This window comes from Sesamum indicum, linkage group LG12 (genome assembly GCF_026168435.1).
Source record: "Sesamum indicum cultivar Baizhima isolate 11 linkage group LG12, ASM2616843v1, whole genome shotgun sequence".
Classification (NCBI taxonomy): domain Eukaryota; kingdom Viridiplantae; phylum Streptophyta; class Magnoliopsida; order Lamiales; family Pedaliaceae; genus Sesamum; species Sesamum indicum.
The window spans coordinates 18,087,801-18,112,730 of record NC_142668.1 but is presented as its reverse complement, the minus strand read 5'-3'; the positions used below and the strand labels follow the sequence as shown (position 1 = coordinate 18,112,730).

The window sequence follows — 24,930 nt, the reverse complement described above, 5'->3', positions numbered from 1 at the left end:
GAACGTGTAGATATCATGATAAATCCCCACCACGGCACAGACGGTTTAATTAAAAAAAAAAAAAGAAGAGAGAGAGAGAGAGAGAGAAGAGCAGATAGCCTGATCCATTAATGTTTTTGAGGAAATGTATTGATTAATTAAGTTTTTTTTTATAATAAATTGGAACAAAATAATTAAAGAAAAGCGACTTTTTCATAGTCAGTGTAAATGGATTAGTTGGGGGATGTCCATCTCCACTTTACTAACATACGACTTTTTTTATTTGTTTCACACATATATAAATCAAATGTGGTACGTAGATGTATACATATAACTCAGAAAACGTGTAAGCTTTGTCCGAAATATATAGGCGGTGGGCACGACAACATGTAATACTTTATTATGTCCAAAGAAAAAAGGTTCAAAATGTTGCAGTAAAATGAAATCCTACGATTTCAACATTTTCTCCTTAATTACAAAGATAAAGGGATTGGGAGAAACTGTTCTTTCATGAATAAACAAATGGGCAAAATTGACAATAAATATCGTGCGCGCAAAGCAATTATCAACCATATATTCATAGAATTAAAAACTTTAATGATTGACAAATTAGCCGTAATCAGCATTTGTTGCTACTTACCTAAAAACAATTAAATAAAATAAAAACATTTATTGCTATTGCATCTCATAATATATATATATATAGCCTATATATTATCAGATACAATAGCAATAAATCTTTTTATTTTAGTGGGAGTTCCTTGTTTGAATCAATTTCAATCATATCCAATTATATTACAATTATGATTCTACTCACTATATTTATCACTCTCTTCAGAAGCATATAGGGTCATTTTTATCATGTTTTTTATGTTTAAATTTGTTGGTTGCCGCGGATGCGAATCATGTACAAGACTGAACAGTATATTAATCATCTTATTATTTTTAAATACAGGTGAGGAACTATACATGTCGACATCAATATCTAACAAAAACTATTATTATAATCATATTATGTTTAATAACACCTACTGTTACAATAGACAACAACTCCTATTATGTAGTAAACAACATTCCGTGCACATGAGGGGTTCGAACCCATATCCTCTAAGATCACAGAGCCTCGATTCTGCCAACTGAATTACTCAAAAAGCAAAACATATAATAATTAATTAGACAGAAGCCACCAAATTCATTAGCTGGCAAAATCGCTAGTATGATAATTTCCGTGAAGTAAAGACTAAAGTTGTCCCTTAATTGCGAGTTGAAATTATTAAAAGCGTCATATGACGTGCTCATTAGTTAACTATATTATCCTGAGAAAAATAAAATTGATTCACCAGTTTGTCAAGAAAATAAACTCCGGCCCTAAGTGTGAGGGAAGGGTAGGACGGCACGAATTCTGAGGGTAGGGCAGGTGGAGGAGTCAGTAGACTCTTTCCCTCAATTTGTGTACCGTCCAATAAATTCTTAAAATAACTTAATCAGAAATAAATAAATAAATTGTAGACTATTGAAACTAAATTGGTGATGCAAATTTTATGATATCACCGATGCTTCATAAATCATCAATATTTTATTAGCCTAATAGTTAATACTAAGGATTTATTGAAATTAATAGGGTGTTTAAATTCCATCGAAATTGTAACTGTTTGTTACAATATATTGTGAGTTTATCGTCACACTTATTGATCGAATTGATGCATTTACTAATTTATTAAAATTGATATAATTATATATGTAAAATTATAATTATTGATTTGTCAGCAAGATTCCTCTAAATGTGGGGGCGAAAGAAGTTGAAATTTAGTATAACTTATTGTATGATTGGATGAAATAAATAAAGACTTAGAAAGTATGGGAATGGAGAGTTAATGTTGCAGTGGGGGCAGAGAACGAGGCCACCTAACTTAGAATTATGAATGTAAGTAATAGTAGTGGCAGGCTTCATTTCTCCTAGAATGGCAATTTCAGACAGGTTTACTACAACTTTAACCAATGAGTTTCCATTTTCATTTCTTTGCCCTGTTCCACCGGACCGGAATATGACATGAAAGGTCATCTATACACCACAAATCAAGAAACCGTACATTGTTGTAAGAAGATTTTGATTATTGAATTTCACAAACTAAAACAGGCAGAATTTCCAATTTCTCGACAGGATTGACATTCACATTTGTGGTAGTAAAATTAGGAGCTGGTTAGCAGGGCATTTGCATGTTCCTGAACCACTTTCCAGGCCCAAATGACGTGCTTGTTTTCTGTCAGGCTCGCCCCGACAGCGAATCGCATCACATAAACTCCCCCAATCACTGCGTGTGTCATGTAAATCTTGCCTGATTCGTTTATGGACTCCAGCAACTTGGCATTGAAATTATTGGCTGCGTCCTCCTTTGTCACGATCTGATGGTTTCCGCCGATTTCGATCGGCGATATGCGGAAGCAGACGGTGGCAAAGTTTCTCGGCACCACCACCTCGAAACGCTTGTCCATTCCGATCAGCCCTTCGAAATTCTTCGCCATTTTTACGTGACTACGCAGGAATTTCCTGAGATTTGCGACGCCGTAGCTGCGGATAACGAGCCAGAGTTTCAGAGACCGGAAGCGGCGGCTGAGAGTAATTTGCCAGTCTTTGTAGTCCACCACCTGCTTTGTCTCCGAGGCTTTGTTTCTCAGATATTCTGGATATGTCGACAGAGCTTTGATCAGGGCGCCGGGGTCTTTAACCCAGAGGCAGCAGCAATCCAGTGTCGTCAAGAACCATTTGTGGGCGTTGAAGCTGAAAGAGTGCGCTTTCTCGATGCCGTCCAGGAAATGGCGGTACTCGGGGCAAATGCAAATGCTTCCGGCGTACGCGGCATCGACGTGCACCCAGATTCCATACTCCTCCGCCACATCGCACAGCGGGCCCAATGGATCCACCGCGGTTGACGACGTAGTCCCGATGGTGGGGCACAGGAACAGCGGCACCAGCCCGGATTCAACATCTGATTCAATTGTCGCGCGGAGGGCATCAGCAGTTAGCCCGAATGCGTCGGCCCTTGTGGTGGCGACGGCACGGAAATTGCTGGGGTTGATGCCCGCAATCTGAGCTGCCTTCTGCAAAGCGGAGTGGGTTTGATCCGACCCGTATACAACCAACTTGTTTATATTTTCCCTGCCGATCTTTTTGAGCATCTGATCCCTGGCGGCCACCAGCGTGCACAATATGGCCTCGCAGGTGGTACCCTGCAAAACACCACCACCTCCGCCGGAGAAGAGAAACTCAGAAGGAAGGTTGAGCATTTTACCGAGCCAATCCATGACGATGGTTTCCAGCTCCGTGGCAGCGGGGGACGACATCCAGTTGAATCCCACAATGTTAAACCCGGTGCCAAGAACTTCCCCAAGAAATCCAGCAATGCTACCACTGGCGGGGAAATACGCAAAATAGTTGGGACTCTGCCAGTGAGTTATGCCGGGAACAATATCTTTCTGAACATCCCGAAGAATATCCTCAATGGGCTCGGCGTCATAGGGAGCGGAGTCGGGCATTCGTTTCTTGAGATAGCCGGGCTCGACTTGACTGCGGACAGGATATCTCTCAACACTCTTGTAATAATCAGCAAGAAAGTCGATGACTAAATGGCCTTGCCTTCTGAACTCCTCCGGGTCCAGAGGTTTGATGGTCCCGGCGAAGCCATTGTCAGGTTTCTGATTCTGAAGACTGCCCATGGATTGAAATTGGGTGGAAAGTTTTAGTATTTGTTCAAATTTGCTACTAGTGAAAGGGGCACTTTCACTTGGTAGCACTCAGGGAAGAAGTAGAAACTGAAAAGAGGAGTTGGGTACAACACCTGTTTGTGGGAATGTGAATGATTGGAAGAGTAATTGATGGACGTGATATATATATAGAGGAAAATGGGGTAGGAAAGGAATTGAGGGAGGAGGAGGTAGATGGGCGAGTTGGGTTTTATTGTAGAAGAATAAGGTGGGTTGTTGGAGAGCATTAGTCACGTTCTTCAACTCCATTTTTTTCTTTTCTTTTTTTTTTTTTTGCGCTTTTTTCCCCGTCTATTTCAATATATTTAATTTTAGAGAGAGTGATAAAATTGAATTTTACCGGTCGTCACACGGTTTTGAGGCAGCTGAAAATGCGATTTAGTCAATAATGATAATAATAACATGCAAGTGTCGGGTATTGGAGAAGCGTTTTCCTGGAAGTGAGGGACTCGGGGTTGGGGCCCGATTTAATTGAATCAGAGGGTATTTTGATCCTCGGGACCACTGACAATACTGCTATTCTATTTTTCTTATATAATAATATAATAATTATTTGTTGGAAAGGAATATAATAGTACGTGTATAAATTAATTAAAGTAAAAAGGACTGCATCAATAATTAAAAAATGTGGTGAACTAAAAAAACAAGTATCTAATCCATCTCTAAGTTATTAAACTCCAATCTCCAAAAGGAAAAAATTAGAATATTTATTTGTAATCAACGCAAATTTTTGTAAGTATCTCATTCTATTTTAAATGAGTTTCATCTTTATTATATGTAATTTGATTATTATTATTATTATTATGTAATAAGAAGTAAATTTTGGTTACAAAGTAAATGGACTCAACTTTGGAGAGTTGTTTTTGTGAAAACTGGAACAATTTCTTAAAAACTTACTTTAGATATGAAACTTGCACTATTCGAATGTTGTAATTTGGTTGGGTCATGTAATTAGGTTCAACCCGAATTTGTTTATTGTGAATTCAATGCTTTTAGTGTTTCTTCTTACAATACATTTGTTGTCTTCAGTTGGGCTGCACCCCACTGTAAGAAATGCCCAAAACACTTGCAGCTACCCCCAACTATCCTCATTCTTGTTTCAATTATTTACAACGTAATTAACAATGTTTTAAATTTTTTTAACAATATTTTAATCTCCCAAACATCATCATAGTAAAAAAAATAAAAACATAAACTAATATCCGTACAGTCCACACTGGTTATTAAATTAGAATAATTTTTTTTGGCATTCACAAACTATATATATTAAAATGGATTGGATAGGTCATAATCAAGTTAATCAAAATGATGTGACCAAATAAACGTCGTCAAAATAGAATTGAGCCTCCCACGTTGGTTATAACTACCTTATAAATCATTTCATTACACAATGTGTGGCAATATTGTACTAATGATGATAGGAAGAAGACATAATAGGATTATTAATAAATTCCCCATAATTTAATTCCGAGATGGGATTTGTCTACGAAAAACACACATCAATTGCTACAACTTGTGCAGTTAGACTTGGAATATTTCTAACAAGATTAGGTACCTTAGCTAGCTCTTGCAATAAATTTCAACAGAAATAAAATAAAATAAAGGACAAATAAACGGCTTCTCATTAATATATATCAAGAACCTTTACATTAAAGGAAATAGGTTTGAACAAAATGTGAATCGTGTGAACTGTAATAGCTGAATGAATCATATGGTTCAGTTAGAGTTAGGGTTTGGGGACTGCCAAGAATGGATAGTAGGGCCATTATCAAGCCGAATTCACCTATTGATATATATATATATATATTAATAATAATAAATAAATTACAATAATTCATCATAATAAATATGAGTAATATATGCTCTCATATGATTAATTACGATAAATAAATTACAATGGCTCACATAAAGCGAGATAAATACCCATACGTTTGATGGGACTCGAATTCATGACATGGAATTTGTTCATGAGATCCCAGCATTAGTTTAATAACTAGCCTAAGACATCATTTGGTCAGCTATTAAAATATTGAAAATAATATCTTGATTTGTATAGGAAGATATTATGATTCTTTTTTAATTAAATAGAAAATACAAATTAAATTAAATATATAAGTGAAGGGGGGTGGTTGTTGGATTCTAACCCGACTGGCTCCAATTTTTAAGATTATATGTTAGGACAACTTAAGAATTTAGTTATTGTGCGGAAGTAGTAGTATATGTGGACTTCTGATACTTAATATTTGCGTAGGGTTAATATTAAGTATTGGTTGACCAAATCATTCCAATTATTTAAAACTTAATTATATATTAATAACTATAATGTATCCCGAAAAAGAAAAGTGGGCCGCTACATAAGCCCAAAAGCGTAAAACAGAAAGCCCATATACAACCCAATATGCTTCCAGATTTGAAGGAGGGTTGTTTTCCAGAAATGGGCTGCGACTTGCAATCCATGCGTTTTGATGCTTGGAAACGTCCCCAAAGCTTTAGTGGCATCCCTACATTGGGTTTAAGCTATGAACAACTCTCCAACAGAATATTCGTTGACGAGGCTTTCGAGTCTTGTGTCCAAAGATCTCCACCATTTTTTCTCATGTCTACAGAGAGGCCAACCGACTTCTTGGCTCCAATACAGTGATTAGGCGGGTGACCGCCCATTTGGCTGCACCGATTCATCTTCATAATCTATTTCCAAATTTTCAGTTCAAATAGTACCAGCGAGGTTCTTGCTTTGACATGTATCTGGAGTAGTACTTCTAGTATACAACTTCTTAATTTGTATAGGCGAGCCGTTTGGATTTCAATAAACAGGTAGAGGTCCTGTCAAATCCGCGCCACAGCACTGACGGTTTTAACCAGGAAGAAAAAAAAAAAAAACCTCTTTGAACATAATATTTATGTAAGAACATAATATTTATGTAAGATTGTGTTTCCGGTAGTTATTTGCTCTGACTCTATAGACTATCTCTGTAACGTGATCGTATGAGTGTTTTTGTTGAAAACAATCTCAACACCCGTTATGTGTATTGTTAATTTTAAATTTATTTTCTATAAATTTAAAATAGTCATGTATGATTTGAACACCTTATGAAATGTAAATATCATTGATTGATATGACCACTCTCACTTCGGATGGTGTGCATCCTCTATTGTAGGCGCTCCATCTCAAAAATATTTGAGCAAAATTTATATTTGCTAACTCTGTAAAATACATGAATACGTTGTGCTTGAAAATTTATTGCTACAATTTTGTTTATACGTACATGATGATATCAATGATTAGAGACACAAACTATGATACTATATCTACCATGTAGTTTTAATAAGGTTTCCATGTACAAACTCTTGTTGCCCTAGCTAAATCAAATTGAAACACCAAACCAGGATCCAATCTCATAACTATCCTCCAATTCAAGCACATGATAGTTAAGTGAGTCCATAGTGGGTGAGGGTATGTCCTCCGGATCTCTTTTGGGCTTCACCCATCTCCCATGATCATTCCGCTCCAGCCCTTTATTAGCCAGTTGATACCAATTAGGAGGGATTCTCAATTCATCTACAAGCATATCACAATCCTTGTTCACCAACGCCACATCCCTCTTAGCATCCGCCCGAAATCCCGAATCACTACTCTGATATCCGTCCACCAAATGTAGGTACGTCTCCAACATGTGATATCCCACCAAGTTCAACCCTTTCTTGAGGTACGGAGACGATCTTACATCCAGCTTTAGCTCCACTCCCACGTGTGTGTACACCCACTCCAACGTGCCCGTAATGTCATCAAATCTTTGTAGACTTTCATTAAATACTATTCCAGGCATTCTTGGCACCACATCTTGCTTCATCGTCACACGTAGAGTTTTAACGCCCATTTGATACAGTTCATCGCGGAACGCAATGTTCCCCACACGTGGGGCTGCGAATGAGACAACGCTGATTGGAAGGTTGGGGAAATTTTTAGCAGCCTCGTATGCATTTAGTAGTCCTAAAGCACCACCTAGGCTATGGCCGGTGATAGTTAGGCTAACTTGTTCACCTATTTTTTGGTAGTAATCCACTAATTTCTTAACTTCTCTCATGACTTGTTCCGAGGCACTTGACTTATTGTACCTAGTGAAGTCGCTTTTAGAGGTGTAAATGCTGAGGAAACCATGTTCGACTTTTGAGTCCCCGTGGCCAATGGGCTCTAGTTTCCGCTGCATATTGTCGTACCATTCCGACGGCGCTACCGTGCCCCGCCACGCCACGACGATGTCCCGCCTGCCAATTCTTTTCGATTCTTGATCATCGCTAACAGCCACAAACCCCATCCAGTTCGAGTCTTTGCTCCAAGTGTCGACAAAGCGCGATTTCTCAAGCCACAGTGGCAAGTCTATGTGCGACATGGCGTATATGTATTGAGTCACGTTGTAGCCAGTTTTGGTGAGGCCCAACTTGTCGAACAGCTTGTGGCGGTTGTACATACAGCTGCCGCAGTACTCCGAGAAGGCGTCGAAGTCGAAGGCGTCATAGGTGGCCTGCGCGAACTCCCCGTATTTGACGATCTCCCTTCTGAGCCAGGGGTGGAGAGGATCAAGAAGATCGTCCCAGTCGCGGGAGCCGTGGATTTCGCGCCACTTGGCGGATATGTCTTCTTTAGGGGAGGTGGTGGGAGTATTGTGCTTCTCTTCGATGCTCAGAACGTCGAGGTTTGAGCGGTTGAGGCTCCTCTGAATTGTGGTCTCGATCTGAAGATTCAACATATGGGACAAGGACTCGGCCAGCTTGACGGCCCTGTTGGCCGATTTTTGACGTGGGTTTTTGCCGATTGCGTAGTCTTGATAGGCCTGGACGGTGGCTGGAAGCCGGGTTTTGTGGACGGCAGGGAGGTGGTAATAGTGGGGATGGATGGCATTCTTGGTGGCCATATTGGGTTAGAAACTAGAAAGGGCTAAAGTTTTGAAGAGGAGACAGTGAATATATAGGATGAGTTTTCAAATGTTGTACAAGTCTGGCGAAGGTAAAATTCAACATAGCATATGGGGTACTGTTTCATATGAAGTGGGTGATGGCTTGACGAGTGCTGACGCGTTGGTCCTGGCTCGTGGGCTTGGGGTGCACCAACCCTGAAGCTTCCCATTACACAATTTGAATAATATGAGGACTGCCCTCTATTTTTCTCGAATCAATACTTTTTAGTGCCAATTCTATTTTATTTAACATATGCATATCACTGTAATGTATGTATGTGCTAGAACCAAGTAGAAGATAGAATATAACAAAAAATTCAATCCAATTTTGTTAACAAACTTAACTAGAAAAATATATTGTAAGATTATTTGATTCAGCAGTCAGTCAAAATAAAACCTTGAAATATTGCGACTGGCTGCAAATATATCGATTCCGAGTTCGCTTTTCGGCTTCATTAAGATATTGATGCACGGGATGCGTACCCCCAATTTCATGTTGTTAGGTGTTCTGGGGGAAAAATTAAAATGTTGTTATTCTTGTCAAAAGCAGGATTTGACTCACACTACATCCGGTAATTTCACATGTTGGTATGATACACGTTTTCACGATTCAGACACGCCTTCAATTTGAGAAGTCAAACTCCATAATCCACCAAGAAAAAGCGGGCTTTGCCAAGAACTGAAGAAATTCATTCGTCTTTCTATTACAAGCAACAGCTGGGACTTGGGAATAACCAGTAACCTACCTCCTAAAGGAGTGTTTGTTCTCTGTCTAAATACACACCAAATTCTGGCAGAATAAATGACAATTTCTCCTGACAAACAAAATGTTCTATATAACAGAAGAACCCACAATACAACACCCAAACACCCCCTAGTGGAAACTATGAACAAATGGTTCTAACATAGTCAAAGTCATAGATTACAAACATCCCAGTGATAACTCACAAAATGTACATCAAACATTAGACCCTGTTTGGGATACTTGACTTGAAGCATTCTTCAAACAACATGAGATAAAGCATCTTCAAACTGATCCTCATCGGCTTTCTCAGAGCTCAGGCTTGGGGGAATGAACGACCTGAAAACAACTTGCATATTCGGAGTCTCTTTCAGTTCACGGGAAGCAACTTCAAGTGCTGTGCACTGGAAAAATCGATAGAATTTCTTCCGACAGACTAATACAAAGATGAAGGACAGAACAATAAGTGGAATCAGAACCGGTGTATATATGAATTCCTTAGCAGAAAAGTAACCCAACATTGTAGCTTGATAGAGGATCAAGGAAGCCATGATGCGGACATAAATGTGGGGCCAAATCCTTCCGTAGCTCTCATATGAAGGAACATAAACTTTAAGAACCTATTGTTAGGAAGAAAGACAAACATGGTTAGAGATAAGGCCAGCACATGTTTTGATAGACGCATAAATTACTCAGAAATAATAGAGAGCAGCATCACCTGATTCCGAAGAACAAGCCATCCCAACCCATAGTAGATGATGCCAAATGGAATAATTAGAGGTGCTATAACAGAATAGCAGATGACAATGGTGAGAATCAGCATGTCGGCAGGAATTCTAGTTGCATATCCAAGATCTCCAGGAGCCCAGGCTTCTTTCACCTCAGCTTCAGTCTTGCAGAGATACTTCTTCTTCAGGTGGAATATTATCAGAGGAACTATTCGTGATAACTCAAGCCCATAGCCAACGAAGAACCTGAAGGCATAAAAAATCAATGCCACATTTCAGTCAATCTAATTCTTCAGAATGAAAAGACATATTAGCCTTGATGCTTAAACTTACACTTAAGTTCCACTGAAACCTCAACAGATCTCACTCGAAATATGATCTCAAATAAGGAACGGAAAAGGAGAAAAAAGAAGACAAAAGTGCCAAAGGAGTAAGGAGGATGGAAAGAAGAAGGATAATGCCAGATAACCAATGATGCAATAGAAGTAGTTTGCCAAAATACTGATCAGGAAGTTTACGAAATGTCAAAAGAAAATAATAATCCCACTCATTTTCCAAGAAACATTATAAGCAACTGATGGACATCGAGCAAAATAAGAATTTCTACAAGCACCACAATAAGTAAAGGAGAAAAGGGAACAGTGAACTTACTTCAAAGCCACAAAAGTCAAGAAGAAAGTCGCACTTCCAGGGAGGCTTTCTGCTAGTAAAGGGACAAGAGAGTTCGGATCCTTCTCAATACGCTTCAATGTAGTGAAAAGCGTATTGCCTATCGTAACACCAATAAATACATTTAGGACTGAAAAATAGAAGTACTTTCCAGATGCAGCCCTTTGCGCATGACTCTCTGAAGCAATGCCCTCAGCCTTGGATAGGAACAGTAGGAACTTTGGCAACAGCGCCAAAAATATTATAAGTGCGAGCTGCGGCAAATATGCTTCTAGTACTGTCTTGATAGTGGCTTGATCCACAACCGGTTTTAGAAAGGGGAGAAGCTTCTTCAAGTTGTCCAGAGTAGTCAATGCAGAAATGAAACCAATTGGTATCATGTAAAAGAAAATGGTCAAAAACACAATAAAATAGATCACATATTGCCGAATCCGCCTTGTGTAGAATTTTTTCGGGAGATTGGTCCATAATAACTGGTTGGGTTCAGGAGCATCTGAGACTGTCCACATATCAACCATCGTATCATGCAGACTTTGTGATGCAGCTGCTGCAGTTACCCTGTTATTAAAAAAGATGATAGCTGCAGATTGCTGTCTGTCTTTCAGAGTGACCCTTTGCTCAGCTACTAACTTTGGAATCAACTCTTTTATCTTTTCATCATAGTATTCTATTGCATCGACCTTTTTACCAATAAGACCTAGAAAGCCAGTTTTAGTAGTTGGTCGCGTTCCTTCGGGATTACCAGTTGCTTTGGACTCGGCATATATGGCTTCCGCACGTGCCAGCTTCTTTCTGTATCCCTCCAACTCTTCATAAATTTTGTTGACCTGGTATAATGAAAAAAGATGTAAAGATACAAGGAATTTTCAACTTAAAGCCAGGATACAAGCAATTTTGATCTACAGTCTTTTCTCTCAAAAACAGAAAAAACACACACAACTGGATGATAAATGCTGTGTAAATTATAGATGACAAGCAGCAAAAGGATATTAACTGTACCTGTTTATTGTCTGTGACCACCATCGACCTATAAAAGGTATCTGGATAGATAGCCTTAAAATACGAGTCGACCTGTTCCTTTATAGTTTGGCCCTCAGGTGCAGGAGGTATGTCTCGAACAACCACGGCAAACTGCTCATTCTTCACATCGGGTGACATAAGCGCTGCAGCCCTCAGATCAGAAACATGCTTGTATGCCTTCCATAAGAGGCCATATGTAACAAAGGAAACCCAATAGGTCGCTATCACAAATGCCCACAATCGGGCACTTCTTTGCTGTTATCCACAAGGGGAAAAAAAAAAAGCAGGAATTAAGCAAATAAATCAGTGGCAGTTTCATAAGAGAAAAACATATAGAGGTAACTGACAGCGCGAGAAAATTCCACAACTAAATACATCTCCTAGTATGATTATTACTCTGTAATGAATACAAGCAATTGATTGAGGCAGATTAATCATCGAGAATGGGTGAAGTGCTAGTACTAACTTCGACATGCCCCATAGATAGCTTGTCAAGGTCATTAAAAGATCCTTCACTGGTGGTGTCCTTGGCCTTCATCACACCATGAGCAGTAGCAGCAACTGGCAGAAGCACTGGTAGAAGTACAAGGCCAGACAAAACCAGAATTCCCAGCACTGCGTGAAACAATAAATAATTGTAAAGTAAAGCAAACATTCACATTGGAAGTATTAAGATGAGATGAAAAAACAGAAAATCCTGCACACTTATTAGATGATATTTGGTTGATTCGAATAAAAGAGGATAATATGAGATGTTTGCATAGACAATAGGACAAGTACGCAGACACCAAAAAACAAATCAAACGGAGAGCATCAGTAAATGCTTGCTACTCTAGGAGCAGGGTAAAAAGCACTGAGCCACTGAAAGCGGTGTAAGTCAGGATCAATAAACATAAACCATAAGGGAAATCAAAGGGAGACAAACAAACGTACCAATTAGCCTTCACACGAAGAGCAGGGGAGAAATACTTAAAAAAGACAAACCAACCCGCCCACCTCATATATTTGCTAGGTTCTTGCCAATGCTTCATATTTAAGAGTCGTTCAATGCTTTTAGGTAGGATAATCTATGCTTACGAACCACATACCATTATGAAAATACGTGAGAGCAATAAAACCTTGCTGCTTATTGCTGTCCAATATAACACATTTCCTCTACTTTTATAGTTCGAGCAGCCATTTTCACAAGGAGCATGCTGATTCATGTGCGGCATTGTTTAGAAGGTAAGTGAAAAATCAATAGCGGAAACTTTTTTTGGGGTAGGGTAAGCTTGGAGTCAGAAGTCCTATTTTTCCCAACCAAATAAGCACTTTTGCAAAGTTCACCTTCCCACGGTCAAAACAAGACTTACATATAAAATCACAATTTTCACAACCAGCGGAGACTAGAATAATCGTCATGAAGGCACATGATTGATAAAATTACCCCGGAGAAATAAGTTCGGGAAACACAACTACAAATTTCTTTCTCTGTACAGTCTATATATTTGAAAGTCAAAAGACCCCAGTTTCAGTTACCATTCAGAAAGATCACCATCAAACTAACATTAAACTAGCCCACCCAGTAACCAATATATTGTAAATTACAAATGTATCAAAAGAAAGATGAAGAAAATAAACAGACGAACAAAACTAAAGCTGGGATAAACTATAAAAAAAAGAAGAAGAAAAAACACAAAGAAAATATCACGAAAATCAGTGAAATCATCGAAGCTGTCCAAAAAAACAGAAGAGTGGGTGAAACGATTGTAAATACCACAGATAAGCGTATAAAAGAAAAAAACAAAGTACCAGTAGTGAGGAAAACAAAATAGACAGCAGAATCAACGCCGGACATTCTGATGACGTCTGCCTCAGTGGAGACGAGGGCTTCCCGGATCCAAGCGAAGGGGTTCCGGCTGGCGCGGAGTCCCTCGTAGGGATCCATGCCTCTAAGAATCCTATTGGGGTAGTATACAACATGGTTACCGGGTCGGCGCGAGAGCCAGGTGAAGAGAAACATCAAGACCACGAATAACACAAACGACGTTCCTAACGACGTCAAGAACGAATTGAAATCCATGCCTTCTTCTTCTTCTTCTTCTTGTTCTTCTCCTACTCTGTGTATGAATGTGTGTATTTACTGGCGATAATGGTAAGCCAGTGGGGGAGGGGAGGGGTTGGAATCAAGAACTAGTAGCCGTTAAGGAGCATTAAAAGAAGGGCTGAGAGAGAGAGAGAGAGAGTTAAAGAGAAACAGGCAGTTGAAACGGTGCATAGTGATCGATCTACAAAATATCTGAGTGGGTTAGAATTTTGATTGATTGATTGTGAGACTTTGCTCCTTCCTACACTCTTCTAACTCAGAATTAATTTACTCTTGTGTTTTTCTTGTGTTAAAATTGTTTCTGAAAATGTAGAAGTAGAACAAAAATGGATAGTCTGTCTTTTCACCTTTGATTTGCTTTATTTGTGTCTGCTTTTGTCTCTTTTTGGACTGCAGGAAAAAGTGCATGTGTGTGAGATTAGTGAGGTAAGGCGGGGGATTAGGACGAAACAAGTTTTCGTTGCTTACTATAATATTATAATATGATACTAATACCCCTTTTTGTATTATTCTTAAAAGTTTTACTTAATATTAAAACACGACATGTGATGTCGGCTATATTTGATTGTACATAATTTAAGAAAAAATATATAGTTCTATTAATCATCAATTGTCAGGCCACATAAATATTTGCAACATGTGTTAATAAAAAAAATTATAAACTGATATGAGTATAATTTATCTTGGAAAAGAGAAAGTAATTTGTGTTCAAGTGTGGTGATGATGAATGGACGTGAGGACTTGTAAGTTTGATGAATGAGATGGGTTGTTAGGTGTGGAATTAATTATGAATAGCAGCAACAAGAAGTGAAGTAGTCTCTGTATCTTTAAGTTATGTTATTTCATTGGCGGCATCCATAAAATCAATGGTTCAGAAAAAAGAGAAAAATAAAATAAAATTTGTGATATTTGTTGCTGTCTGTAGAAATGAATACTACTTTTATTAGTATCAACAAATGCCAACTAGCAGCACTATCCATAAGAAGGTTTTGGATTGGGCTGTCATTATCATCATCACTATTCGGCCTTACTAATATAAATATATCTTCAACCCCAACACCTAAAATAAATAAATACCAAACCAAATCACTTAATTTTATTTGTTGAGTTTTCAGTTTTATGGGTATAATGTAAAAAATTAAAATTAAAAAGGCTTCTGTATATTATGCCACAATAATAATAATAATAATAATAATAATATAATGAAAGGCATTGAAACTATGTTACGTGGATGTAAGCAAACCAAATATTTGTTTCCAGCAGTTACGCTCTGCCGACACGGAAACGGACACGGGCCCGACTCTGCTGATTTCAAATTTCAAACTCAACGTGTGAAACTGATTATTATAAACTAAGACCACACAACACTCGTTTTCTACTTATACCAGTGGGGGACCCGATTATCTACGATGACAAACGGGTAAAAAGTCGGCAGTTAATTTTTTAATGGATCTGTATTCGGGTGATGCAGATGGTTTTGTCCAGATCTGAACTCTCATCCAAACCGGTCACGTGTGTTGCCTCGCGCCACCTGTAAATTTCTGGACCATTCCCGATTTAAATATCGAGCTTCACTTCTACTCTTTCCTTCTAACCCTGTAATAACGGCGGCCTCTACGACAGCTGGGACGAGTCTTTGGCTCAAGTAATTTTCTTCTCCTCCACTTGTCATGTTCTTGCCTCTCGGACAAGGCAGAATTTTGTTCGCTTTAACACAAGACTGACAAGAACTATTGAAATATCAATTTATCATAAAAATACAAATAACAAACCAGACAATCCAACGCAACATTAGTATGCTTTCGTAACTGAGTGACTTGATCGCTAGAATTGCTGTCTGTTAAATTCACCTAGAGCAATACGTTAAGAATTGAACATCAATCACTCATCAAGAAAGCAAGAGTGACTTGATCGCTAGAATTGCTCTGGCAAATTTACCTACAGCAATTTGTTTAGAATTGAACAATCACTCACTCATCAAGAAAGCAAGTCAAAAGAGGCAAAGGTCCTGCCGATTTCTCCGACTAATGAAATACATGATAGATGCAACAACCACACCTAGATAGATATCACTTGGATAAGGAGAGAGTGCTTCTCCCTCCATTGCCTAAACCCTGAATGGCTATGTAGTGAAACAGTACAATATCACAACCAGGCTATACAGATTGTACAATCCGGACGAGCAATGGAAAAATAAGACAAATCCTTGCGCACGACCACAAATATGATCAGAATCATTTTTCTTTTCTTTTCTTTCTTTTTTTTTGGTCGGGGGGGAGGCTTCTCTTTAATAGAAGCAGTGTCTTCTCAGACCCCAAAGTCTCCTCTGATGTACAAAATTCGACAATCTTGGATTGCCAAGTTACAGTAGTTGGGTAGAATACAAACCGGCAGCAACTCTACATTTTGGGTCATATATTACAGCAGCGAGCCCGACCCTTCATCAAATTGTCCCACAAACAGATCATCTGTAATGGGGATTGGTAGTGCGCAGTGTGGTAGTTCTCCATGCAGCCGTATTGACAGTATTTCCAATTATGAGAATACTGCACATTTTTTGTGCTGTTGAACTGCTCAACCCACATTCCCATGCTCACGTCCTCCATTTTAAATAGCTGCATAGTTGGGGCAAAGGTGGTGTGTGGGGGTATGCTTCAGTAAAACAATAATGATAGATTTTTACTCCAACAATAAGATGTAAAAACAACAGATATATTACAAACCCGTAGGCTGTGATTTGCATGTTGAGCAACGATGTACTTGGCAATGTCACTTGATATTATATATCCAGGCCCATTGGCATAAGGGGGATAAATAGCCTCAGGCCACTCCTGTAGACAAGATAGCCATCTTACAGAGTAAACCAGCATATCTATAGACTGCAAAAACTTAAATAGCCAAACTTATGTCAACTGTAATTCTCATACAAGAGTACATATTTACCTCATAAGAGACTGCCCATTTCCCTGTCCTAAGAGGCCTGTGCAAGAGGTTTAGATTGCCCAAATACAAGGCACTTCCAGTAGACACGCGTTCAATGTCTTTTAAGATTGTGTCAACCCTAATAAAAGTGTCATCATCGCATTTCATAATGTAAGCCGCCGTTACATTTCGAACCTACGACCAAAAATATAAATGCAGGTAAGAGGAAGAACAAAATCTGCCAACAACCAGACTATATCTGGAGAGACTAGTGAAGCATTAAGAGTGAGAAATAAATATGATTCTATGAACATACCCCAAACTCACAAATGGCAACAGTTTTAATAACCACTAGCTCATAACGATCCATAAATGGCAAAATCTCAATATCACCAAAGTAAGCAGCCTCCTTCTTCAAAATTGCATTCACCTCACTCCTGGGGTTCTGCGAATAAGTCTCTTTAGATGAGTTAAGTTCAGTTAATAATCACATGTATACTAGTAGAAATACACTTGGTAAAAAAATGCCATCCAGGAAGCAGGAAATCATAAAGAAAACATGTTCAGAACACCATAACCCTTTAGCTTCAAGATATATCTGGCTAGTACCATTTTTCTCTGTTTCCTTTTCCTTTCTTTACATCTCAGTTAAAGATGACTGTACCAGGCAATGTATGCACAATGTTTTTTCGTGCTAAACCAGATCTCCATATGCTCAGTGCAAAACCTGATGACTGTTGGCAACAGTACATGTAGACAGATGCAATAAAATGCCTTCTCTGGAATCAAAACTTTAACATGTGAAGATGCATCCTTATATAAATAAATGGCCCTCACACCTTCATTTGGTATCCATACGTAAACATCTGAAGTAGATATCTGAATATATAACTCACAAGTACCCTAGAAGTTCAATGTATCTCATATTCTGAGGATATATTTAACTTACAAAATGCTTATATATTCAAAAACAAACAATGAAGAATAGAATTCTCAAAAGATGAATTACTTAGGGAAGAGGATACAATTGAAAGGAAAAGTTGGCCTACCAGTGCAACAAAGAAGCGAACAGCTACTTTAGAGGTCTTGACTGGTAGAGATTGCATCCATGTCTTTCGTACAGCCATACGCTCTGCAAAGTGATTGGTTGCAGAAAGAACTCCAATAAAGAGTTTAACATGACCTTGGGGTATGGGTTGAGATTTCCACTTCTCAGAGAAATCTAATACTCTTTTGGGTGAGAAACTTGGATGAGAGGTTGGCAAAGAGGTAGCATATACTGAATGAACATCCACATCACCTTTTATTGCCAATCCTGTTGCATCTTCCAGTGCAAAACCCTGAATAAATAATAATAGTAATATTATACAATGTTCGAGAGATTTTGAAACATGGAATCTATCTATTAATTAGAAAAGTATAGCTGTCAAACTGCTTTATCTGCGATCAAGAATTGAAACAAGGGTCAATAATTAAAATAGTTGAATGCAATTCGGTAACAAACAAACTACATCTCAATAGAGAAGTAGCATAAGCTAGAGAAAAATAGGTTCAAAGGCTTGAAAAGATGTTTATGCCAGATTGACCAACTCCAGCCTATCAGAATTTTTGCAAGTCAGACTTAAACTGATGGCAGAACCTCAAGAAACTATCACATTATGTCATCCAATTGAGACTGCGAGTAACATACCATTCGGTATGGAAATGACGTTACATGACGACCGCCAGCATTTATATGATATCCATCAACTCCAGCACGTATAGTCAAAACAAACATTCGTCCCTCCCGAAAGGGAAACGGCCAGGTTACGTCTGGTTTTTTTGCACGTCCTATGAATCTCTCAAACCATGAAAATCTCTTGGATTCTTTCGTATCTATGATATCATTACGCATCCATTTTTCACAACGCATGTATCCATCAACTGCAAGGATAATATCCTAGGAGTTTTAGAAGATCCACCAGCAAAGCAAGCAAATCATATGTGTTAAAGAGAAACAAAAAGTTAGAGAAGTTTATACATGAGTATGCCAATAGATAATAAAATGCCACATAATAAAAGGAGGTGTAATATGGGAATCCACAACATTTCTGCATCGTTTTAGGGCAAGTCAAGCATAGCACAATCAAAGTCCAGGAATTTGGTGGGGGGGGGGGGGGGGAATGCCACCACATCAGATAAAGTAGAAAGTAAACGCAAAGCCAATACTACTACTTGTTTTGTTCAGATTTCCAAACAAATTGGTCAGATACAAATGGCTAATGGTCTAGGATAGAATCAGACATATAAAGAAGATGAAGGCACAACAGTATTCTTGCTGAAACCTGGTGCAGAAGGCACTGCCTCAAAGATGGAAGATGGTAAAATCTATGTAAATTGTTGATTTATGTCATACAGGCAAGTTTTCACATCTATCCATTAGTGGAAATAAGCTCCTGGTAAAGCAACGTGCATTTTGTGGATTTTCTTCATGCCTTAACTTCCATTACCTTGGTGCAGTTAATTATTTAGATCTTTTAAGAATTTCTTTCCATTTCCAGAATGCTGAGTGAAGAAGTTTCACATTTTGATCACGGTGTTAACCATAAAAGCGAAGCTTGAATTTTGGATTCCATGTTTTGGCCACCTTAGAAGACAAATACCATTGGGTTCCTAAATCCATGCCAATATTTTTATCAGCGTATTGACGCTTCAAGTCACCATCTTGGCATCAAGAAATTGCCAAATCCTTTCATACAGTGAAAAATAAGAGAAGCAATATTCTGAAAACAAATTAACTCAACAAGCCAAAAGGAAAGAATGTTGCTACCCAGCATATCATCGTCACTTCTGGAAGGTAAGCCATCACACCTTTGAGCTCTTCCCCACTGCATCCTGTAACACGTATTGTGCTCAATTACCTGCTGATGGCTCCAGTCTCCCCGTAACCGAGGATTCAAATGTAAAATCTTTGGTGGATCCTCCCCGTTCACAACCTTCAATCCTTGAAGTTCAACCATAAATTGAGACACCAAAACCAGTGCATCTTCAGCCCTTACTTTAGCCAGCTGTGGTACATATTCCTGATGAGCATAGCGTGGAGTTCCAATCGCCGTAATGGAAGAACCTGCAGCGAGACCACATGGAAGGAACATCATAAAATCTCTTTTGGCCAGTTCTTCTCCACTCATTGAAACCCATGAAGGACATGATTCAGGCTTCCCTTCAAGTATAGTGGTCATGTCAATCTCCTTTTCGTCATATTTACTTGCTTCTTCCCAAGCCTTCTGCCCTAGAGCCCAAGCCTCATCTGCCATTCTTTCCATCACAGACAAGTTATGGGTCCTATTCATACGCCTAAATACTTCAGCAGTTATTCGACCGTATTGCTGCTGCGACAGCTTAATTGCCAAATGGTGGTCCCTCTTCTCTTTTGAAGCTGCTGCTTCTTGAGGCTTTACAGGAGGATCCAGAAATTCATTGTTTTGTAGAATCCTGTGAAACCCATCAGAACTAACATTTGATTTAGTTATCTCCTCATCCTCTTCATCCCTGACTGAGAATCCATCAAAGCTTCCATTGCTATCATCATCACTTAAAATTGCAGCACTCTCCAAAAATTCAGGGAATTTGAAGAAAATAAGAATCAAATATATCGCGCCTGCTCCCAGTAAAAGGTATGACAACTTGAACCTCCTTACACTTGGAGACTCACCCTTCAATCTCTTCATCCTTATAAACCAAATAAACAAACAGACGTCCTCAGCAAAAGCCAAATCTCACTCCAACCCATGCCTCCACAAACATAACAAGAACCCAACTACAAGATGCACACATCTCCCACAACTCCCAACTTCCAGACAAGAACCCAACCACCACGTATGGATCAATCCACCAAGAATATCTCCAGCATGAACTCCAGCACCCGCACGTTCATAAAAGCCTAAAATGCACGATGTCAACAAGCATCTATTAGAGAAAATAAGATGATTGGAATCCGATGCAGAAGTTCATTTAGATTTAGAAATAGGCGCCAATGCATTGACGGAAACCCTTTTTCTCCGCATTCAACTAATATCAACGGCACTATAATACGTACACCAATCGAAAAACTGAAATGTAAACTTACCAACCAGAATTGGCTGAAAAATGTTAGACAAAATCCAAAATGTCGCAGCAGATCGGTATAGAGTGTGGTCTGGAAGAGTCGCAAAAAAAAAAACCCTAGCTTTTGCAGTACGAGAAAAAGAAAAGTGGAGAGACATACAAAAATATTACTATAATTTATCTTTTCGCCGTTGGCCTGATAGCAATGAAGACTTGGGCAATCCGGAGATGGAAGTGGTGGCTGAGCCTCAGCCTGAGTCTGAGCCTGAATTTAATAATAATATATATATATGTGTATATTTTATATATCTATACTCTTACCAAAAAAAAAAAAAATACATTGATCGTACTAATTTTCAATTGTCCCATTTTTATTTTTTCATTTATTTTATTTTTCTAAAATTAATTTTTCATGATAATGTTTCAATATTTTTTAATTATTTTATAATTTTTTATCTCTCAGCCCAGCCCAGTACTCTATTTTTCTTCTCATATTTTCCATATTTTTGCTTAGGGGTGTGCAAAAAAACCGAAAACCGGCCGAACCGAACCGAAACCGAAAATTCGGTTCGAACCGAAAACCGAACCGAATTTCGGTTCGGTTTTCGGTTTTTTTTAAAAAAAAATTCGGTTTTCGGTTCGGTTTTTTGGTCACCAATTCGGTAACCGAACCGAACCGAAAACCGAAATTCTATAAATAATAAAAAATATATATATATATTTTTTATACATATAAACATTATATAATTATATATATAATAATATTAATATTATATAATTTATATTAGTAAAACTAAAGAAAAGTGTACTATTTTTAGATATTGAATGTTAACATATTGAAGTTGTTCTATACTTGTGACTTGTACTATTAAATTAGAATTTAATTTTGGTATTTGTATTTTTGGATAAAATTGCAACATCAATTTCGGCTTAAAATATCAAAATATATTATTTTAAAAAATAAAAAATAAAAAAACGGTTTTTTTTCGGTTTTAAAACCGAAAAAAACCGAACTTCCGTTCGGTTTTAACCGAATCGAACCGGTACCAACCGGTTCGGTTTTCGGTTTTCCAAATGGCCGAACCGAATTTTCGGTTAACCGAAAATTCGGTTCGGTTCGGTTCGGTTAACCGAAATGGACACCCCTATTTTTGCCCTTACATATTTTAACAATTTTAATAAACCCCATTAGAATTAATTTTTTCTCTCTTTTTCTCTATATTTATTTTCTTTCTCTTACAACCTTCCATGTATATTTTTAATAAACGCACACTTATATTTTGTTTTTCTTTCTTACTTCATCTCACATTAAAATTTTTTATATGCTCGTGAAAATCGTGTGCAACAAAAACTAGTATATTGACAAAGAATGATGAAAACACCAAAAAATGAAAACATGTATTGCTGCTTGCTTTTGTTAATTTTTTATAGGGAAAATACTTCCCGTGGTATGCTAAAATTGCACAAAACTTACCCGTGTTAAATAAATAATCATAAAAGACTCTGTGAATTCTGAAACCTTACAAAAACGACCCCCATGTCCAAACTGACGGAAGGTGTTGTACACGATGTGAAAATGAGAGTAGAGACCTTTTTTACTCTATTTCAACTTTTTTGATAGTGCAATGGTCCAAAATATCCTTTTCCTCCACTACATATACTACTTAACATCCTTCAACAAACATACTGTATAAAAATAGGATTCTAAGTGGGCAAATATCCGATTTGTCCCTTTTATTTGAATATAAATAAAAATTACTTATAATATTATATATTATTAATTAAATTAAATTATTATTTAATTTAAATATATTTTAATATTTATTTATAAAATATACTAAATCGATATAACTTAAAAATTATATCAATTTTTTAACTTATATAAAAATTAAATATTTTTTATTTTTTATTATTTTAAAATTTTGTTAAATTAAACAATTTTACTTAATTTTTGTTTATCTCTCATATTCTCCGTCATCGTCACCATCGGTGATGAAAATAGGCAAGCTTGGCCTCGTTAGAATCGTTTGGAAAGGAGTCGAATAGTGGTAGTTTCAGGCCATTATTTGTCCATACGGCGGCGAATTGACGGCAAGAAACTTCACGGCATGAATGAATTTAAAATTTTTGAAACTCAGCAAAAACTTGATGAAAATGAGCAAGGTTGGTCTACTTCGAATCTTCAGGTCGAGGCGAATCTAGTGGTGGTGGTACCAGGCTTGAATTTTTCTGGACGGCGACGAATCGAAGCCAATAAACTTTGACGATCATGCTCGAAGCTCACTCTCTCCGGTTAATGAAAATTCAAATTAATGGTATGGTTATGTTCGTCTTAAGAAGAGAATTCGAATGGTATAAGCCACGGCCGAAAATTCTTTCAGACGACGTCGGAATCTTAGAGAGAAAATTTCGGAGAAATAGTATATTACGTTGTATATAATGTATATATAAATAAAAAATATATTTAAATTACTTAAGATTTTAACCGTTTATTTTATACATTCAAAGATCAATGGTTGTTATAAGAAGGGTATAACGGTTAATTTAAAAAAAATTTAACGCCGTTAGTATTTACCTAACGGAAGGGAGAGTATGCAGTATTTTGAAAAATACAAGGGGGGTTTATGCAATTTTTCCTTTTTTATAATCAATGTAAGTTGCAACCTTCCCTTATTTGATATAATTACTAGTCGCTATGACACACTGTTTCTGTATGCATATAATAAATAATTATTTATACTTATTAAATATATAATAAATAAGAATAAGATTATAAATCAGCACATCACATTGAAAATAAATAATTAAATAAATTAAAATTAATTTAAAAATATTATGGACATAAAAAAAAATCATGTGGGTTAAATTTAGCATTCTAATATAGATAGATAGAATAAATCATATGGCTAAAAAAAAGAATTTGAGTAGGGATGTCTATAAATACTCAAGGACATTTTTTATAATTTAAAAAATTGGTGTTGCTAGGTGTAAGTAACCACCATTTGTGAGTATAATATCTATTAACAACAAGTTCATTCCATTAGCGACCATTTGTTCAGATCCATTTTTGTGATAAGTAATCAAACTGGCATTTGAATTATGAATCATTATATATTTTATAAAATATTTTTATGAACTAATAATCCATATAGATTTTTTTTAATGCATCCTCAATTTTTTTTATATATATATTTTTAAAATCAACGAGGATAAGACACTCCACCATCTAGGGCTATACAATTACTTTTACTTGACATATTTATAAAATTTCAGTAACAATAAATTATTTGTAATTATAATAAATCTTAATAATGGTAATTCTACTTTACCGTTATAAGAAATATAAAATGAAAAACAAAAGAAAAAAGGGAAAATAAATGGGAGTTGGAGGAGGAGTTGTCACTTGTCTGTGAAAGATGAAAGATAGAGAATAACGGAGGCACCCAATCAGGCTCCAGTGGGGCCCCCTGAAAAAGGTGAAAACTTCATATTGGCCCCCTTATTTTCCTTATTTTATAGTTTTGCCCCGATATCCGAAACCCCTTTCTTTTATAATTTTTTATGAATAAGTGGAGAATGCTTTTTCGTTTTTTAAATAAATATAGACAAAGTAATTAAACATCATCAGTTTCGGCCAGTTTAGCACGTCAATCTTTCATGTTGAGCGCAATTAAATTTTTTATTTAAAATAAAATTAATTGAAATAAATACTACATTGTATAACAGGACATCGATCACATCATATGTTGCATCATCTAACAGCATTTGTGGAAATGAGGTAACGTATTCGATCCAAGTATTTCGTTTGGGAAGATGATTTATAAAAAGTTTGAACGATTTATAAACCTTAAATTATTATCTTCATACAACAAAATCAATAATATATCATATTTTATAGCAATTTTTACATCACTATAAGTTTCAAGAATAGTATTTAACAAAATAATAGGAGAATAGTCATCTATGTTCTTATCTCCAGTT

At 37.1% G+C, this 24,930-nt stretch overlaps 4 protein-coding genes across 4 annotated transcripts; all 4 read right to left on the bottom strand.

The window, feature by feature from the left end:
* Window positions 1–1,969: 1,969 nt before the first annotated feature.
* LOC105175765 (tyrosine decarboxylase) lies at window positions 1,970–3,893 on the bottom strand. Its single transcript, XM_011098340.3, has one exon. It carries the CDS (start codon window positions 3,691–3,693, stop codon window positions 2,170–2,172), a length of 1,524 nt encoding a protein of 507 aa, XP_011096642.1. The 5' UTR covers window positions 3,694–3,893; the 3' UTR covers window positions 1,970–2,169.
* Window positions 3,894–6,953: 3,060 nt separating this feature from the next.
* DLAH (alpha/beta-Hydrolases superfamily protein) lies at window positions 6,954–8,709 on the bottom strand. The gene has a single exon (XM_011098339.3). It carries the CDS (start codon window positions 8,652–8,654, stop codon window positions 7,107–7,109), a length of 1,548 nt encoding a protein of 515 aa, XP_011096641.1. The 5' UTR covers window positions 8,655–8,709; the 3' UTR covers window positions 6,954–7,106.
* A 655-nt stretch (window positions 8,710–9,364) lies between these two features.
* ERD4 (Early-responsive to dehydration stress protein (ERD4)) lies at window positions 9,365–14,253 on the bottom strand. Its single transcript, XM_011098338.3, has 6 exons — window positions 13,647–14,253; window positions 12,322–12,470; window positions 11,835–12,110; window positions 10,818–11,662; window positions 10,157–10,412; window positions 9,365–10,058 (listed from the first exon to the last, which is right to left on the bottom strand). The coding sequence occupies exons 1-6, from the start codon at window positions 13,915–13,917 to the stop codon at window positions 9,699–9,701; spliced, it is 2,157 nt and encodes a 718-aa protein (XP_011096640.1). The 5' UTR covers window positions 13,918–14,253; the 3' UTR covers window positions 9,365–9,698.
* Window positions 14,254–15,672: 1,419 nt separating this feature from the next.
* On the bottom strand, window positions 15,673–21,218 carry LOC105175761 (Galactosyltransferase family protein). The gene is made up of 8 exons (XM_011098337.3): window positions 20,972–21,218; window positions 19,673–20,785; window positions 18,554–18,786; window positions 17,913–18,203; window positions 17,180–17,308; window positions 16,885–17,058; window positions 16,665–16,772; window positions 15,673–16,556 (listed from the first exon to the last, which is right to left on the bottom strand). Exons 2-8 carry the CDS (start codon window positions 20,571–20,573, stop codon window positions 16,353–16,355), a joined length of 2,040 nt encoding a protein of 679 aa, XP_011096639.1. The 5' UTR covers window positions 20,574–20,785; window positions 20,972–21,218; the 3' UTR covers window positions 15,673–16,352.
* Window positions 21,219–24,930: the final 3,712 nt, after the last annotated feature.

What these genes read in the sequence shown, in the direction of transcription:
- LOC105175765 (XM_011098340.3), bottom strand. Translation starts at nt 3,693, where the DNA reads ATGGGCAGTCTTCAGAATCAGAAACCTGACAATGGCTTCGCCGGGACC.
- DLAH (XM_011098339.3), bottom strand. Translation starts at nt 8,654, where the DNA reads ATGGCCACCAAGAATGCCATCCATCCCCACTATTACCACCTCCCTGCC.
- ERD4 (XM_011098338.3), bottom strand. Translation starts at nt 13,917, where the DNA reads ATGGATTTCAATTCGTTCTTGACGTCGTTAGGAACGTCGTTTGTGTTA. An exon ending in TATCTATGGGGCATGTCGAA is followed by an intron (nt 12,111 to 12,321) that starts GTTAGTACTAGC and finishes TGTGGATAACAG; the next exon opens with CAAAGAAGTGCCCGATTGTG. An exon ending in GGCTTGTTCTTCGGAATCAG is followed by an intron (nt 10,059 to 10,156) that starts GTGATGCTGCTC and finishes TCCTAACAATAG; the next exon opens with GTTCTTAAAGTTTATGTTCC.
- LOC105175761 (XM_011098337.3), bottom strand. Translation starts at nt 20,573, where the DNA reads ATGAAGAGATTGAAGGGTGAGTCTCCAAGTGTAAGGAGGTTCAAGTTG. An exon ending in AAGTGACGATGATATGCTGG is followed by an intron (nt 18,787 to 19,672) that starts GTAGCAACATTC and finishes TTATCCTTGCAG; the next exon opens with TTGATGGATACATGCGTTGT. An exon ending in ATGCAAATCACAGCCTACGG is followed by an intron (nt 16,557 to 16,664) that starts GTTTGTAATATA and finishes CCAACTATGCAG; the next exon opens with CTATTTAAAATGGAGGACGT.